Source organism: Macaca mulatta, chromosome 4 (assembly GCF_049350105.2).
Source record: "Macaca mulatta isolate MMU2019108-1 chromosome 4, T2T-MMU8v2.0, whole genome shotgun sequence".
NCBI lineage: Eukaryota > Metazoa > Chordata > Mammalia > Primates > Cercopithecidae > Macaca > Macaca mulatta.
In genome coordinates, this window is record NC_133409.1 from 86,961,913 (window position 1) to 86,979,620 (window position 17,708).

At 35.8% G+C, this 17,708-nt stretch overlaps 1 protein-coding gene across 3 annotated transcripts in view; it reads left to right on the plus strand.

Moving 5' to 3' along the window:
- The window catches only part of FBXL4 (F-box and leucine rich repeat protein 4), a 74,931-nt gene that overhangs the window by 51,356 nt on the left and 5,867 nt on the right, over nucleotides 1–17,708 (plus strand). For all 3 annotated transcript variants that reach the window (XM_015136949.3, XM_015136948.3, NM_001266033.1), the window contains 1 exon segment: nucleotides 17,364–17,435. In XM_015136949.3, the coding sequence (XP_014992435.1) occupies nucleotides 17,364–17,435 (72 nt within the window).

Consider the following 17,708-nt stretch of genomic DNA (forward strand, 5'->3'; position numbering starts at 1 on the left):
TGAGCTACCCAACCTCAGGTATTTTGTTATAGCAACAACGAATGAACTATGACGGCATTGTTCTCAATTTTGGGCAGAATATTTAGCTAGACTTTAGCAGGTGACCTGGCATGGTGGAAAAAAGACTTTGATTCTAGTTCTAGCCCTGCCAGCGATAAGCTTGGTAATCTAGGTGAAGACATTGTCTCAGATTTCCAGATTTGTTATTTGTAAAATGAAAGAATTATTGTCCCAGAATGCCAGATGATACTAGCCTGTGTTTTCATTGGTATGTGGTGAAATGACTCCCCATTTGTGTGAATATAAAATTGTTAGCTATCTTTTCTTGGGTAGGACTGTTCATTCTGAAATTATGCCATACCTGCTTTTTATTGGCACATTTACTATTTTATGGGCCTGTGTACTATAAACTGAAATCCTCTGAGCAAGGAAGATTTAAATGCCCCATTTAAAAATTTCTGATTAATAAGAAATATAGCACACATAATTATTAAATGTAATTATTAAATGAGCCTTTGAGAAGAAAAATAGGGTAAAAACCAAAAAAATATCAACTTGCTAGGCATCTTATATCTGTGGTGGCTTGAAATATATCCCATGAGATGTTTTTGAAATGTTATATAGTAATGTGATCTAAGTGTCAGAGAATTATTAAATAGTCTACAGTTTTCTTGAATTTGTCTCAGACTGATAGATATGACTAAATTTTTTAAGTGTGATTTATGAGGATTAAGAAGATTTCATATCTCAAGAGTAGAAATTTATACATATGTACCTAAGTCTGGATAGCATAAGCTCTGATTTTCCTCAGTTACTTAAATACGGATGTAAAATCATTGTATGAATGTATTAAATAAAATTTAGGTTGTACCCTCTGTTACTTCCTATTAAATTTTTTTATTAGCCCATCTGGTAAAATGTCATAAACACTACACAATTTTTCTGACATTGAATATGTAGAAAAAAACTATAAAATTGAGTTTTCATTGATCTATGGTTGACTTAAAATTAAAGATGCTGTTATTTTAGTGATATAAATGGCAAATGTGAAATTGAGAAAATCTTACCCAGGCAGTGTTTACTTTTAATGCTTCCCAACTCATTGCTTTCTACCTATACTTCACTCACTTCTGTTATTATCTCCTCATTCTTGGGATCTATATCAGAGTCCGACATGGGCACTAAGTAAATCAGAAAAAGGAGAACTGGCAAAATAATCAGCTGGTTTCTTTGAAAACAAACAGAAGCTACAGCACTGGTATTTATATCAATCTGTAAACACCTCCATTGTCACTTAAGCAAAGTGTTATGTCACCTCCTTCTTCCTTTGATACACACCTTTCACCTTGCACCTAATGATGTTGGTGGATGAGAGCAAACAGAATGAGAAGGCAAGATGTAGGAGACTGGTCTGTCTTTAAACGTTCCACAGATTCACTGGCAGTATATTCTCATATTCTAGACTCTGTTTTGAAGAAGGAGCAGTACTTGATTTCAAATGCCTCTGCTTGCTCTAAGGACATACATGAAAAGAAAAAGAAAATAACCATTTTAGTTTTCTGGGAGATGTTATTTTGTTTTAAAAGGGCTACAAATTATCCAGGACCACTTTAACCCATTTTTCTGAACCCTACAAAATTCTAAAATAAACAAAAATTAGTATGACAAAATAATGGATTGTATTACAGCATATTAACCTCACAGAGACCAGTTGATGATGCAATACAGTTACAGTTTATGTGCCTTTACATAATTTACATTAGTAAGTATAGTATATTTATGCCATTTTACAAGACTTAGACAAGTCCGTATGCATAGTGAATAAAGCTTTTGAGTATTTTGGAGACCTGGATTTTTAGTCCCAAAGTTTGGGAAAACCTACTGAATATATTCCGTTGGCTGTCCTAGACATTTTGCATTATTATTTCTTTATACTAGTCTGAATAGGATTGGTGGTATTCTCATCTTTACACATAATTAAATTAAGATCTTAAAAAATTAATAAATTGCCTACTGGCACAAGCCATAGAGTCAGGATTTGAACTCAGGTCTTGTGGCCTTGATGTGGTAGTTAAAATCATAAGATATATAAAAGCATAGAATTGTAGTTATTCTGATAGCTTGGCTATTTATCTAAAACAAGGATTTTCTTTACTACTTATTATTTCTAATTTGTAGTTGGTAAGGAGATATAGCATAGTAACTAACATATACAACATTATAATCCATGATAAAATACAAACTTAATAGTATATCTTAAGTATATAAACTTGAATAAATGTCTTCTGCAGGAAAATGGATTTTTTGTCTTTTTACTATGAACAAGCTTAGTTTGAAGTCTTAGTTGTTCTGAATTTATAAATCAAAATTTGTTATTCAAATTACATTTAGAAACATTTAAGTGAAAGTTTGTGGAATCAATACATAATTAACTGCTTTAAGCAAATAGTTTATACAGGCCTACTCTCAATTTTATACTGTAATGGAGAGCAGCATTGAGACAGACAATCCTCAAAATAATTTTGACATGTAAAATGATATGTTGTTGATAGCTAGGTGATGTGTTCTTAAGTGGTTAGCCATAGCCAGGCATGCAGCAGGCCTGATGACTCAGTAAGAATGAGACCTCAGGAGAATAGAACGGTGGCAGGGTCAGAATTGTCTTGTATGCTGGTAGGTAAATTCTGGGATGCTGATGTGGTCCCTCCTTGCATCGGTGGTCGTTCAAAATTTTTAGGCTTATAAGATAGTAAAATATAGTTCAGCTTGGTTTCTTAATTTATTTCATGAGATCTTTTTCTTTCTTTAGATGTGTTAAGGATTACAATGAAAAATGACTTCATCAGAGAAATAACAAATGTCTTATTAATTTAGCAAAGAAAATTCACTAAGTAAGCTATGTGTGGAGTCAGTGGCATGTATTTGTTGAATTTCATTAGATGCAGAGCATTAAATACATGCCTAGTAAAGAACAAGATACTATTACATTAATAAAAGACAGGGTGAACAGGTATACAGTAAGCCCAAATATATGCTAGCATTGTCACAGGCTTGTCCTTAGTTGGAGGATGATCTGCATTGGGAAACCTTTCTAGAAGAAATTACCATTGAGCTGAGATTTATGCCCTGTTTACTGTGTGATCCCAGAATTACTAGTGAAATGGGTTGCTAAATAGGGTAATTTTTTTTCCTCCTGAAATTGGTGCATCTTTTAGAGTTGAATAGACAGCACTTTCTGCAACAGATGGGAACTTAGACAGGAAAGACACTCTAGTTGTGCTTATTTTCTTCTACCATCCGTGGCATGGAAATAATTAGGTATTATAATGATTTAAAGGAGTTAAGTTCAGTCTTTTTGGTTCTTTTCTTCTCTATTCATAAGATTCTTATTATGTACGATAAAACATTGATTGCAAGTACTTCTTTAACCATACATGATGATGTATTTTCGTGAAAGTAGAGCTGTAAAAATCTAGCCCATTCAGCTGGGCTCAGGGTCTCATGCCGGTAATCCCAGCACTTTGGGAGGCTGAGGCAGAAGGATCACTTGAGATCAGGAGTTCAAGACCAACCTGAGCAACATAGCGAGACCCCATCGCTACAGAAAATTTAACAAATTAGCTGGACATGCCCCTGTAGTCCCACTCAGGAGACTGAGGTGGGAGGATCGCTTGAGCCCAGGAGGTCAAGGCTACAGTGAGCTGTGATTGTGCCACTGCACTCCAGCCTGAGTGACAGAGCAAGACCCTGTCTCAAAAATACAATAAATCTGACTCATTAAATAGATTTTTAGATACTTGAAAAAAAACTTTTATTTTGAAATAATTTCAGACTTACAGAAAATTGAAAAAAAAATGATTTCTTTTGTACTTTCACCCAGGTTCCCCTACTATAATGCATAATTGTTTCATTGAACCATTTGAAAAATAAGTTGAAAACATAATAACCCTTTACCCCTGGGGCATTATAAGTGAAAGACATAATTTGCCCCTGAAAGGGCATGTATCTGTAATCTACTTTCAGATACTTGTGTTATGGGCTGAATTGTATCTCCCCAAAATTCGTACTTTGAAATCCTACCCCCCAGTACTTAAGAATGTGACTGTATTTGGAGACAGGATTTTTAAAGAGGTGATTAAGGTTAAATGAGGTCATTAGGGTGGAGCCTAATCCAATATGACGGATGTCCTTAAGGAAGAGGAGATTAGGACACACACGCACAAGAAAGACCGTGTGAAGACAATGGAAGAAGATGAACCGCTATAAGCCAGTAAGAGAAGTCTTAGAGGAAACCAACTCTGTTGACACCTAGTTCTCAGATTTCTAGCCTCCAGAATTGTAAGCAAGTAAATTTCTGATGGTTAAACTACCTAGTCTATGATACTTTGTTATAGCAGCCCTAGAAAGGTAATACACACCTTGTATAGGATAGCATAAGAAAAACTTTTTAACATAGTGCATGAGAATGTCTTTAAGATAAGTCCCACACACGTACTAAAACAATCTGGACTAGTGCTAGAAGTTTGAACCTGTTTACCTTTCCTCTGTTTGGGGAAAAAAAAATCTAGAGTCAGGGGTGAGAGTGGGGCATGATAGGTAGCTCAGTAAGAATGTTATTCTGTTGCTTAGCAGCAGACTAGAAAACCAGGAGTGTTTTTTAAAAGTTGGAGTTATAAATGGAACACCTGCATCCAGTTTTGATTGCCTCGCTTCAAGAATGATAGAGCATAAATTGAAAGAATCTGAAGAAGTGAAAAAACTGATGATAGGTATTGTGGGGGACTAGTATATGACAGTAATCCGTAAGTATGGTTCGGCATCTGTTTACTTGGCCTGCTCGGCTGTGTCGACAGTTTCAAGGACCCCTCTGCTTTTATCTTCATGAACTAGAAGACAACAAAAGAAGTTGATCTTTACTTCTGTAAGATATTAACACTCTCCTATTTTTTTCTTTCTGTGCCAGTTTATTTGGCAGATCACATATATGAGTAAAATTGCACACCACCCTGACTGTTGATGAAAGCGGCTGGGCTTTCTACAAAAGATATATTAACTATCTTTTGAAAGAGTGCGATTTAATTTAGTGCTATGAATTTGTTTTCTGACCTGTGTATGTGGTGGTCTCCTTACCGCATTCTTATTTGATTTAAACAATACATTATTGTATGTTGATAAGTAGAGCAGGGATGGCCTTTCTTTTAAAAGAGCCATGGCAACTAACCAAGTCAGACTATAAGACCAAACTTATTGGCAAATGAAGAGGGTGGCTTCTCAGTTACAGAGCCAGTGCTGATAAATAAGACCAGGGTGAGAAATTAAAATAGAAAGAACCGGCTTTGGTCACCTAAATTAACTAATGCACGCTGTTGTTAGTTGTCATCTAAAATGCAGTCTATTTAAAACAGAAATGTTAATATAGCTAGATAATATATAAAACAGAAAGATATTAGTAGTTATTTTGTTCTTAAACACAATCAAGAATCAATAGTTTTAATAGCTGATAATAAGTTTAATTTATCACAGATAAAACTAACTAACTTTCTTAGAGTCCTTGGTATGTGTCTGTAGGCTATATTTCTGTATCCTGATTGGCCTTGTAGAACTTTCAATGGGAATAGGAGACTTGGTGGGATATGTGTGCCCTGAATGAATGGGTTGTAGTTGAGTTAGAGTCAAGAAGCCTAACTTGTGAGTGCAGTGGTGGAGGAGATCATCTTTTAATGAGGGCAGACTCCTTATCAAACACAACCATGACAGTGACCAATAAGCCAGGTATAAGAAATCTACCTGGAAAGAACACCATTCATTAGAGATGGCTGATTAGGCTGGGCGCGGTGGCTCAAGCCTGTAATCCCAGCACTTTGGGAGACCGAGACGGGTGGATCATGAGGTCAGGAGATCGAGACCATCCTGGCTAACACGGTGAAACCCCGTCTCTACTAAAAATACAAAAAACTAGCCGGGTGAGGTGGCGGGCGCCTGTAGTCCCAGCTACTCGGGATGCTGAGGCAGGAGAATGGCGTGAACCCGGGAGGCGGAGCTTGCAGTGAGCTGAGATGCGGCCACTGCACTCCAGCCTGGGCGACAGAGCAAGACTCCATCTCAAAAAAAAAAAAAAAAAAAAAAGAGAGAGATGGCTGATTAGCCCATCCTCTCTGTTGGCATGTCCTGAGGAAAGCTAAATTAAAGTTACAGGACTGAAATTTGTAAACTGTCATGTCTTTATTTTATTTTTTTTTTTTTGTAGAGATAGGGTCTCACTGTGTTACTCAGGTTGGTCTCAACCTCCTGGGCTCAAGTGATCCTCCTGCCTCAGCCTTCCAAGTGCTGGGATTACATGCATGACCCACCACACCCAGTCCCATGTCTTTTTGACTGCAAATCTCTGCATCCATTATAGGTTGTTATACACATTGATCAGTTGATTGATAGTTGATCAGTTGAGTATCTATGAGGAAAGATGTATTCGACTATATTATTATAGGAAAGATCCAATACAGTGATAAATATAGGCTTCAAAATGAGACTGCAGGGCAAGGCAAAGGTGTGTGAACATTTAGTCTTAGATTTTGTTTCATCACACGCAAGAATTTTAAGAATTTGACAAATTATCTGAACCTGAAACTGAAACTTGTATGTTAGAGCTAAAATTCTGAGTCTGTAGTCTAGGGTAGCTATTAAACATCTACAGTTAGGTTTAGAGAACTTTCTTCTTTTTCCTCAAAGGTAGTGTAAGGAGCTTTATTAATTTTTATGATTTATGATATTTAGCCTTTTCTTTTTAGAGTTCTGTCAGAATTCCAACTCCCCATTACAATGTTGATCTTAAAGTTGTGAAAGACAATATTATTTTCAGGTTGTGATTATGTATCAGTGTATAATCTATACCATATTGTGTATTTGAACTGTATAAAAGAATAACTTCTAGTAGATGGTTCATAGTAAATCTGGATAAAGTAATTGAATTTAAATATTATAAAATGGTGATTATTTCTACATATGTTTAGTTTCAAGTACTTTAAATAGTTCTCGAAATACTTCAACTTTTTTTGTTGTTTTTTTTTTGTTGTTGTTGTTTTTGAGACAGAGTCTCGCGACTCCCAGGCTGAAGTGCAGTGGAGCGATCTTGGCTCACTGCAACCTCCGCGTCCCTGGTTCAAGCGATTCTCCTGCCCCAGCCTCCCGAGTAGCTGGGACTACAGGCGTGTGCCACCATGCCCAGCTGATTTTTATATTTTTAGTAGAGATGGGGTTTCACCGTATTTGCCAGGCTGGTCTCAAACTCCTGACTTCAAGTAATCTGCCCATCTCAGCCTCCCAAAATGCTGGGATTATAGGCGTGAGCCACTGCACCTGACCTTCAACTTTTATTCTATATTCTTCTTCACCAAGTTTATTGAAATTGTAAGAGGAGCAAAACAATTTTTAATTAGAGAAAGATTTACACTTATATATATATTTTACACTCCAGTAATTGAGTGGTTGTGTTCTTAGGATTTCTTTGGAGATATTTGTTATGCAAATTTATGCATTTTCATTTAGTGAATATACTTTTATAAAATTTCACCTTCTTACTCAGAGATAGTGCTCTGATGTGTTTGAAATGTATTATAATCAATGAAAGTACATTTGTTTCTGATGATGTTATATAACTAGTCTATATTTTAGCTAGTCTTTGTCTGTAATATGTACACTTGTTACCTGGCCCTTATTAATATGCTTTCTAGGAATCATATTTTAGAATGGAGAATACTAATTTGGAATCCTACTGTCCTATATTGAGTGTTATAATTAAGGGTTACATTCTTTATTAAAGATAACCAACAATTCTTAACATTGAATAAAAAAGGTCATAAACTAGTTGTAACAGCTAAAAACCTACATTAATGTAAAATAGCAAGCATATTACTGCATACATTAATTATACAAGGTTCTCAGTACATTATAAAATGTACAGGTATGCATAAATATAATTATAAGCTATAAATCTGGACTATCTAAAAGTTATATATGAGTATAATAAACAGTTATTTTTATTAAGTATTTTTGCTTAGCACTTTAGAAGTCTGGAGGGTGGGAAGTTATGAAGTTTATGGAGAGCATTTCTTAAAAAGCTGTCAATGAAAATGTGAATTCATGCCTTTTATCTATTAATAAATTTCTTTGTAACAAGTAAAGGCATTAATAATAATTCTGTATAACTGAATGGCACTTCATATCTGCATACACCAAACTTCCACATCTGTTATCCATCATTTCACTAACTAAATTGTTTTTGAAATTGAAATCATTCTTGTTTTTTTTTTTTCCTTGAGACAGGGTGTCACTCTGTTGCCCAGGCTAGAGTGCAGTGGTGTGATCTCAGCTCACTGCAACCTCTGCCTGCCAGGTTCAAGTGATCCTTCCAGCTCAACCTCCCAAGTATCTGGGACTATAGGCTTGCACCACTGTGCCAGGCTAATTTTTGTATTTTTTGTAGAGATGGGGTTTTGCCATGTTCCCAGGTCTCAAACTCCTGAGCTCAAGTGATTTATCTTCCCACCTCAGCCTTCCAAAGTGAAATCATTTTCTTAGCAATAGTCATTGTAATCATTGTAGTAGTCTTAAGTATTTGGAGGCTTCACTAAAGGACGCTAAGGGGAATAAAATTGCTAAACAAGAAGGCAGTTGTGAAAGTAGGGGGAAACAGTCTTTCTCCTGTTATAATCATCAGAGTATGATGTTTATGGACTAATTCCTTTACAGTCCTTTTGTGAGTTGTAGAGGATGGTCTGGAACCCTGATGCTGTAAGCATGCTTTACCGTTGTTTTTGCCTAGTTGCATTAATAAAAACTGTTCACATTGAACTTGTCTCTTGCTTTTCTCTCCAGTTATAACTTGTTATAATATTTTGCTGTTTACTTCTTTACCTTTGGCATGTCGCTATCCAAAATGGCTGAGTGTCATGTAACCCACTTGAATATTTAATTATGTGTTTACTCTTCCAGTTTGGTCTCAGGTTGAGAAGTGTATGCTTCTTTACCTGGATGTGTGGGGAGTTGTTGAATTTATTACTTAAAGTTATCCATTGGGTTTTGAAGTTGCTGAACAGGTTTAATAGGTAGATTTTAGGTGGAATGTAAAATAAATCTTTCTTTATGAACATGTATTCTACTGCTAAATGACAGCGTGCACCTAGAGTATGTTTTAGTAATTCTGTAGAAGAAATAATCATGGACCCAGTCACTCCTTAGTGGATTCCTTGCCATAGTTGTTTAAGTAAGGTTGCCCTTTGTTTGAAAATTACAAACTCATTTGAAATGAACCTTGCATTATTAAAGCTGCTATTTTAATTATATTTTAGTTTTATAGAACTACTCTTGTACTTCCATTGAATGAGTTTTCAAGACCTAACCAGCAGAATACGTAGACTTGGGGACCTAAAAGATACTTTATGTCTTGAATCAGAGGTTCATATAATTTTTCACTTTTCATTTCTGAATAAATAAAATATGGTGCCATTTTCACAGTACACCTAATAATACAGCTTTGATCCATCCATTTGTGTGTTCTAGATATGTAGCAGTGCTGCATATACTCATTATAGTAGAATTGTTTTGTTCTCCTAAGTAGAGATTGGCAAACTTTTTCTGTGAAGGGCTAGGTAGTAAATACTTTAGGCCTCACAAGCCTCATGGTTCTGTCACAGCTACTCTATCCTGCTGTTGTAGTGTGAAAACAGTCACTGACAATACATTAATGAGTGGGTATGCCTGTGTTCCAATAAAACTTTATTTACAAAAACAGGCAATAGACTGGATTTGGCCTGTGGACAGTAGTTTGCCAACTTCTGCTCTAAACTATTGAGTTGGTGCTCTCTACAAAATCAGGCCCTTTTATATCTGGAAGTGAAGAGTTAATTTCCCCGTAGTTTATTATCTTTGCTTTGACATCAGTAACAACATTTTAATTCTGAATGCTAACAACATGGAGAAAGAATATTCTAAAGATATTTTAGGAGGAAACGGGTTAACTGGATTTAAAGACGTTGTCAACTGGTTCTATAGGCATGTTCTCTAAACCTGGGTACTCCCACAGTCTCTGGCTTTCACTGATGAGCTTTGCTGGAGAAAGCCATGAAACTGTGTTAATTTGTGCTTACTCACCTCAGTGCTACCTGTCAGCCCTTTGATTTATCTCTATTTGACTTCTTGTTAATTTCTCACAGTATCTCTTCCAAGGTCATTGTTGTTCTTTCCATTACCATCACCTCCATCTCGCAATATCTTGGTCTCAGCATTTGATCTCATATCTCTCATTCAGAAAGATCAGTTATATCATTCAACATAAATCTCTTGTTCTATGTTCCTTTTCAAGCTGAGGATTTTAAAAATGATAGTTCTAATATTAAATGATTTTTAATTCACAGTTTAATGTACAGACTGATATAAGTTACTATAAAATATTTGTTGTGAATTCCTCTTCTATGACTTGAAATTCTCTCAGAGAAAATAATGCATCTACTTGAAATTCTCCCGGAGAAAATAATGCATCACAAATGTTTTCTAGACATATATAATTAGACTTTAGTTCAAAAATGAGTTAGGACGATATGCTGTTAGGTCTGTGCCTTAAAGTTACAATCTTTAAGATACGCAATAAGCAAAAGTTGTGATTTCTCTGAGGAACAGTCCAGACAGGTTATATAGTATTCTTGACAATAAATATTTTTTCTTACTATTACCCTACTTTTTTTGTTTGTTTGTTTTGCAGACAAGTTCTTGCTCATTCGCTCAGGCTGGAGTACAGTGGCATGATTGCAGCTCATTGCAGCCTTGACCTCCAGGTCTCAAGCAATCTTCCCACCTCAGCCTCCCAAGTAGCTGGGACCACAGGCATGTGCCACTATGCCTGGCTAATGTTTTTATTTTTATTTATTTATATCTTTTTGTAGAGATGAGGTTGCACCATGTTGCCCAGGCTGGTTTTGAAATCCTGGGCTCAAGCTATCCTCCCTCCTTGGTCTCCCAGAGTGTTAAGATTATAAGCATGAGCCACCACACCTGGCCTTACTCTTACTTTTAATTGAAAGAACTGATTCTATAGGGAATTTATCTCAAACTATATCATGAGAATCTTATTGTCCCAGTCTGGGGATAATCAGCTAGGTGACAGTGTTCCAAGCCACCCCAGGAGTTTGGATGGAAGTCTTAGAGAAAGAAGAGGTTTTGTTCTGGGCAGATACACCAAAAAGTATATAGTGACCTGCCATTGGCCATGCCTTCTGGTCAGAACTGAGCTAAGCCTTCTACTGGTCCTGCAGTATCCACAGTGCCACTGCAGAGCAGGACCTCTGTACCTTCAGCAGAAGTCCTGGTTCTAGAAGGGGGCAATGTGCAAGACCCTTAAACAAGGAGGAATAAAAAAAGATGGGGTTGAGAGATGGCAGTTCAAAGAAATAAGTGAAAGCACCTTGTGAAAAAGAACTAGAAAATTTGAAACATAAATAGACTAAAACAAGAACACACAGTTGTGAAAACAACTGATTAGAAATCTATCAAATAGTCGTTAGGAAATAATAAATAGATGGGATAAATTCTAAATTGGACACAGGATTGCTAAATTAGAAGAGAAGTCTGAAGAATGTACTCAAATTTGTAAAAGGTATGTCAGGAACTGCTGTAAGGTTTATACACACCCACACAATCTCAATCTCTCTCTCTGTCACACACACACATATTTACTCCTAAGGCAAGGCAGTCCTACTCATTTAATAAATATATATTGTGCCTACTATATACTAGTGACTCTGTTATTTATCCATTGCCATATATCAATTGCTTCAAAATTAGTGGCTTAAAACAACCTGCATGTATTATCTCACATGTTTTCTGTGGGTCAGGTTTAGCTGGGTAGTTTTGGCTCAGGGTCTCTAAGGAGGTTGCAGCCAGGTTGTTATCTGGTGCTCTAGTCATATCAAGGCTTGACTATGGCTGGTGGCTCAGCTTCCAAACTCAGGGTGATGTTGTTACAGTTTCCCTTCAGCTTGTGGCCAAAAGCCCCTGTTCTCTCCACACAGGCCTCTCCACAGGCTGCTTGAGTGTCCTCATGACATGGCAGCTGGCTTCCCCCAAGGGAACAAGTTGGGAGGGAGGAAGCCAAGACAGGAGCCACAGCCTTTTTATAACTGTATTAGGAGGGTTCTGAATCAGAACCAATAGGAGGTAAAGATATTTATTATAAGGAATTGGCTGACATGATGATGAAGCTGGCGAGTCTCAAAATCTGCAGGACGAATTGGCAAGCTGGAGACCCAGGAGAACTAGTGTAGTTCTAGTCTGACAGGTAGCAGGCTTAAGACCCAGGAAGAGCTGATGTTTCAGTTTACATCCAAATTCAGGAAGAAATCAGTGTCCCAGTTTGAAGACCATCAGACATTGTTTTTTTCCTGAATTTGGAAGAGTTCTCTCTTATTTGAGGGAGGGTCACCCTGTTTGTTCTATTCAGGTCTTCAACTGATTGGATGAGGCCCACCCACAGTAGGTAGGGCAATGTGCTTTATTCAGTCTACTGATTTAAATGTTAATCTCATCCAAAAACAACCTCACAGGAACACCCAGAATTGGCAGGGGGCAGTGGCTCACACCTGTAATTTCAGCAGTTTGAGAGGCCGAGGCGGGTGGATCATGAGGTCAGCAGATTGAGACCATCCTGGCCAACATGGTGAAACCCCGTCTCTACTAATAATACAAAAATTAGCTAGGTGTGGTGAAACGTACCTGTAATCCCAGCCACTCGGGATTCTGAGGCAGGAGAGTCGCTTGAATCAGGGAGTCGGAGGTTGCAGTGAGCTGAGATTATGCCACTGCACTCCAGCCTGGGGAGAGAGTGAGACTCCGTCTCAAAAACAAACAAATACCCAGAATTATGTTTAACTAAATATCTGGGCACCCCATGGCCTAGTAAGGCTGATACATAAAATTAACTATCATAAATGTAATATTCAAAGTGACCTGTATCACCTCTACAATATAATGTTTGTTAAAAGTGAGTTGCTAAGTTAAGCCCACTCTCTCAAAGGGAGAAGAATTAAGCTCTACGTCTGGAAGGAAAGCGTATAGAATAACATGTGGACATGTTTTTCAAACCACTCTAACCGCTGGTACTAGGAGACTCCAGTGTTCATAGAATAGAAGTTACTGAAGAAAAAAATGGAAGGAATGGTAGAGAAGTAACATTTGAAGAGAGAAATGTTTAGAATCATCATCTTTCATGAAGAGAGAGATGAGTCTTCAAATCAAAATGGGCACTTGGGGTTTTAAACAAAATAAATGAAAATAAATTTTTAGACAGATTGTGATAAAATTGCAGGAGATCAAAAATAAAGGGACAAGAGCTATCAGAGAGAAAAGATATATCACCTGCAGAGGAAAACAATTCGATTGACAATAGACTTCTTATCAAGTAAGAGACTGATAAGCAATGGAGTAATGTTTTCAAAGTGTTGAAAGAAGGTAACTGTCATCTTAAAATTCTAAGTCTAGCTAAACTTTCATTCAAGATTGAGGACAAATCTCAAATATGCACAATAAAATTTATTTTTAAAAAAAGATTGGGGGTAAATATTAAACTAAGTTATTTAACTTTCTGTCACTCTGATTCCCCATTTATAATGATAGGATAGGTAAATAACAATATTTACCTTACAGGCTGTTAACTTTTCTGTTCACTGTTACATCCTAAGTGCCTAACACATAGTAGGCATGCAATAACAGTTTATTAAATGAACGGATGAGTTAATAGGATTGTTGTGAGGATTTATGTATGTAAAGAATTTACAGCAATGCTGCCTGACATGTTAATAAGTACTCAATAAATGTTTGTTGTTAAAATTTTATGACCCATAGACACTCAGAATGACTAAAAATATTTCTCAACAAAAAGAAAAATTCTGTAAGGAAGTATCAGATATAAAAAAAATTATGACACAGAAATTGATAAAATGCTAGTAAATTAACTAATGACCATGGAGAGGAGATTAAGAAAAATGAATCTTTTTGTATTATTTCTAAAAGGTAAAAACTGAAACCTTTAAGGTGATTCTAAAGTTCACATGAAAGAGCAAAGGGCCAACAGCAGCTAAGAGATGTTTGAAGAATGAGGAAAGGCTATTTGCCATACTAGATTTAAAGACTTATGAACTATAATAATTAAGACAGAAATGTTGGTACAGGGAATGGAAAATAGACCAGTGAAACAAAATGACCCAGAAGTAGACTCATGCATATATGGAAACCTTATATATGATAGAAAGCATTACAAATCAGTGGATACAATGGAGTCTTCAGTAAATCAAACTGGAACAATGTGGGGAAAATGAAATTTGATATCCTACCATATAAAAATCAATTGTAGTTGGGTTAAAAACCTAAGTGCAAAAAAGAAAGACTCTAAAACTCTGATTTTAAAAAAGAAGAATCTTAGATTCTTCCTTAGCTAAAGAAGAACTTTTTGGAAAAAAACAACAGAATACAAACATAAGGGGGAAAAGGATTAATGCCACATTTAATATAGTCATATTAAAATTTAAAATGTTCATGTCTCAGAAAATCCAGTAAACAGTGAAAAGACATGCCTCAGAGAAGGTATTTATAGCTGATATAACTGAGAAAGATTGGTATCCAGCATGAATAAAGAATTCCAAAAGTCAAGAAGGAAGAAACAACCCAATGGAAAGAAAAATCAGCAAAGGATGTGATGAAGCAATTTACATAGCAGGAAATATGAATGGCCAATGAACATATGAAAAGATCTTCAGTCTCACTGGTAATCAGACTAATGCAAATTATACCATTCCGTACTCATCAGACAGGCAGACATGTAAAAGGATGAAAAGTCTATGTATGTTGATAAAGATGTGGGAATGTAACACTCTTACACTACTGATGGGAGAATAGGTTGATTTAAGCACTCAGAGGAGCTATTTTGCAAAGCCAAATAAAGTCAGAGAATACGTAAACACCTGGAAATTCTCCTTCTGGTATGTGCTCTAGAGAAATACTGTTCTATAAATGCACAAGGAAGCATGTAAAGGAATGTTTATTATAACACTGTTTGTAATGGTGAAAATTGTAAGCAACTAAATATCAATCAAATGAGAGTGTATGCTGTAATATATTTGCATAATGGAATATTATACAACAATTTCTAATGTTAATATTATATGCTACTTATGGATACATAACATATACTAAAATTATGTATTTTCAGGCATGTTTTAAACACCAAGCCTTAATAAAAGTTACCTCTGAGGAAGTACATGAATGGATGGAGGGATACAAAAATGTAGTGAGATAAGCAAAGAAGACAAAATATTAAGAGTTGATAAACTGAGTGGTGGCTACATGGTTATTATGGGCGTTCTTTTGGACCCTATACTTGTTTGTATATTTGAGATTCTTCATAGTAAGTAATTTAAAAATAAATTACCAAACAAGTTTCATTAAAAATTAGTGAATTAGAGCTATATGTATTTACATGGACAGGTCCCTCACACTGATGAAGAAGATGCAGAAGTATATTGACATTGTAATAGCATTTATATAGAAACTATATAGAACAGTATTATGTGCTACTTATGGATACATAATGTATTGTAAAATTATATACTTTCAAGCATGTTTTAAACACCAAGTCATGATAAAGTTTACCTCTGAGGAAGTATGTGAATGGATGGAGCCAAGCAAGAATGTAGCCGGATAAGCAAAGAATGTCGAAATGTTAAGAAAAAATGTTAAGATAAAACTTAGTGGTGGCTACATGGGTGTTATATTGGAACCTATACTTGTTTGTGTATTTGAGATTCTTCATAGTAAGTAATTTAAAAATAAATTACCAAACAAGTTCTGTGAATTATTTGTATGTGTGTATGTATGTATTTTTTTTTAATTTAAAATTTCTTACCAACAAAAATTTATGAGATTCTTTCTAAAAAATCTAATATTCTCTGGATCTTACTTAAGGGAAAATCTTATAAAACAACCTTTTAATATGGATGTGGTCCTGTAATTTAAAAAAAAAAAAAAACCTAATGTTATGTTCCTATCTGTTAATAAGTTCACATGGCTAAGTATTGTGGAGAACCTGAAAATTAAATTATCTTTATATACTCTTTCTAATGTTACCATTCTGAGAGCTACATGGGATTGTTTTACAAATGTTATGTTGAAACTTAAGTATAAAATCAATATAAACTTTTTTTGTTTAAATTCAAAGAAATGCTCAATGATGAAATAATTAGACAAGTATAATAGCGCTCTGTGACCTATTGTAACTATTATTATTTTTGCTTTAAGTAACCTTACATTATGAGAAATATTTTATTACTTTATTTTCTCAATGAGAATCTTATCTGGGATTTGACCAAATGTTTTACATTTTCATTGACACATTCTTCACCTCTCCCTCAACTGATACTTTTTAGTTTCTGAACACTTGGAATAGATTTTTACAGAAGTTGTATAATATCTTAATTTTTAAATATATTAAAATTGTATAAGATATTTTGCCATGTAAGTTTGAATAGTTTTCTCCTTAATTGATAAAAGAAAAATTAGAAATTTGAATATTTTGCATTTTTTGCTTTTCACAGTTTTTCAAGGCAGACATGTTTTTAAAAACATTTCACGGTGCCATGATTATGTAGCAGTCTTTGGATTTCTTTAGTGGTGAGACCGTTTTCATTGCACAGGATAGATGGGCTTAAATGGCAGGAACATGACTAGAAAGTGCATGTTATATATATTTCAGTCAGCATGTTGCTACTGACAGGTGCTCAATGGTTGTTGGTATCCTTGTCAGCAAAGAGAATCCTTTGACATTAAAGTCACCAGCTCAATCCTGATTTGGGGTGACTCTATTGGCAGTTCCATCAGGCTGCAGCTGATCAGTGAATGTCAGAGCTGCAGCTGTTCTTCAGGAGTGTCACCAGCCTACTGTGGGTTTTTTGTCTTTTTGTTTCTGTTTGTGGAGGGAGGAGTGGTTTAGCTTGTCTTGGTGTTCAATCTTAGCCAGACTTTCAAATTGCTTACCTTTGGGAAATGAACTGAGAGGTCATAGGGAATATAGGTATCTTTAGGGCATCCAAAACCATATACAAAGTGACGACTTAAATGGAGACTAGTAATGATTACCTTGACTCCAAGCCAATCAATGGTGGAGCCTCTGGGGACTCATTAAATGGCATTTGTGGACTCTGTAACCTAGCTTTTGAGCTGCATTTCAGGAAAAGCAGTGACAGCCTTTAATGTCTAATTGACCTCTTCTCTTTGTTTCACTTTCATTCACTTTCCATATTTGCCTCTGATGTGGTCCCTAATGGCAGCAAACAGCACTGCTCAGCATTTTGAACTTCTGTTCAGAGCTTCAGCACCTCAGTTTGGGCAGTTGTGTCATGGTAAGTGTTTGAGAATTCTTTATACTTCTCAGTTACTTGTTCTCTTTTTCTTCCTATGGGTGAAATATATCCTGACTCACCCTGCCCCATACACACCCACAGGTTTTCAGATTTATGGTTCTCTTCTTTGTCCCTTGCTTTCAAAAGTATGTCTTTGAAACACTGATGTTATTTGTCCAGGAGAGCAAAGAAAGAAGTATAGTGTGGTGGAATATAGTATAGTTCTGCCTCAAACCAGATGTTGTTTCCGACAGCTAATCACCTCTCTAGGTT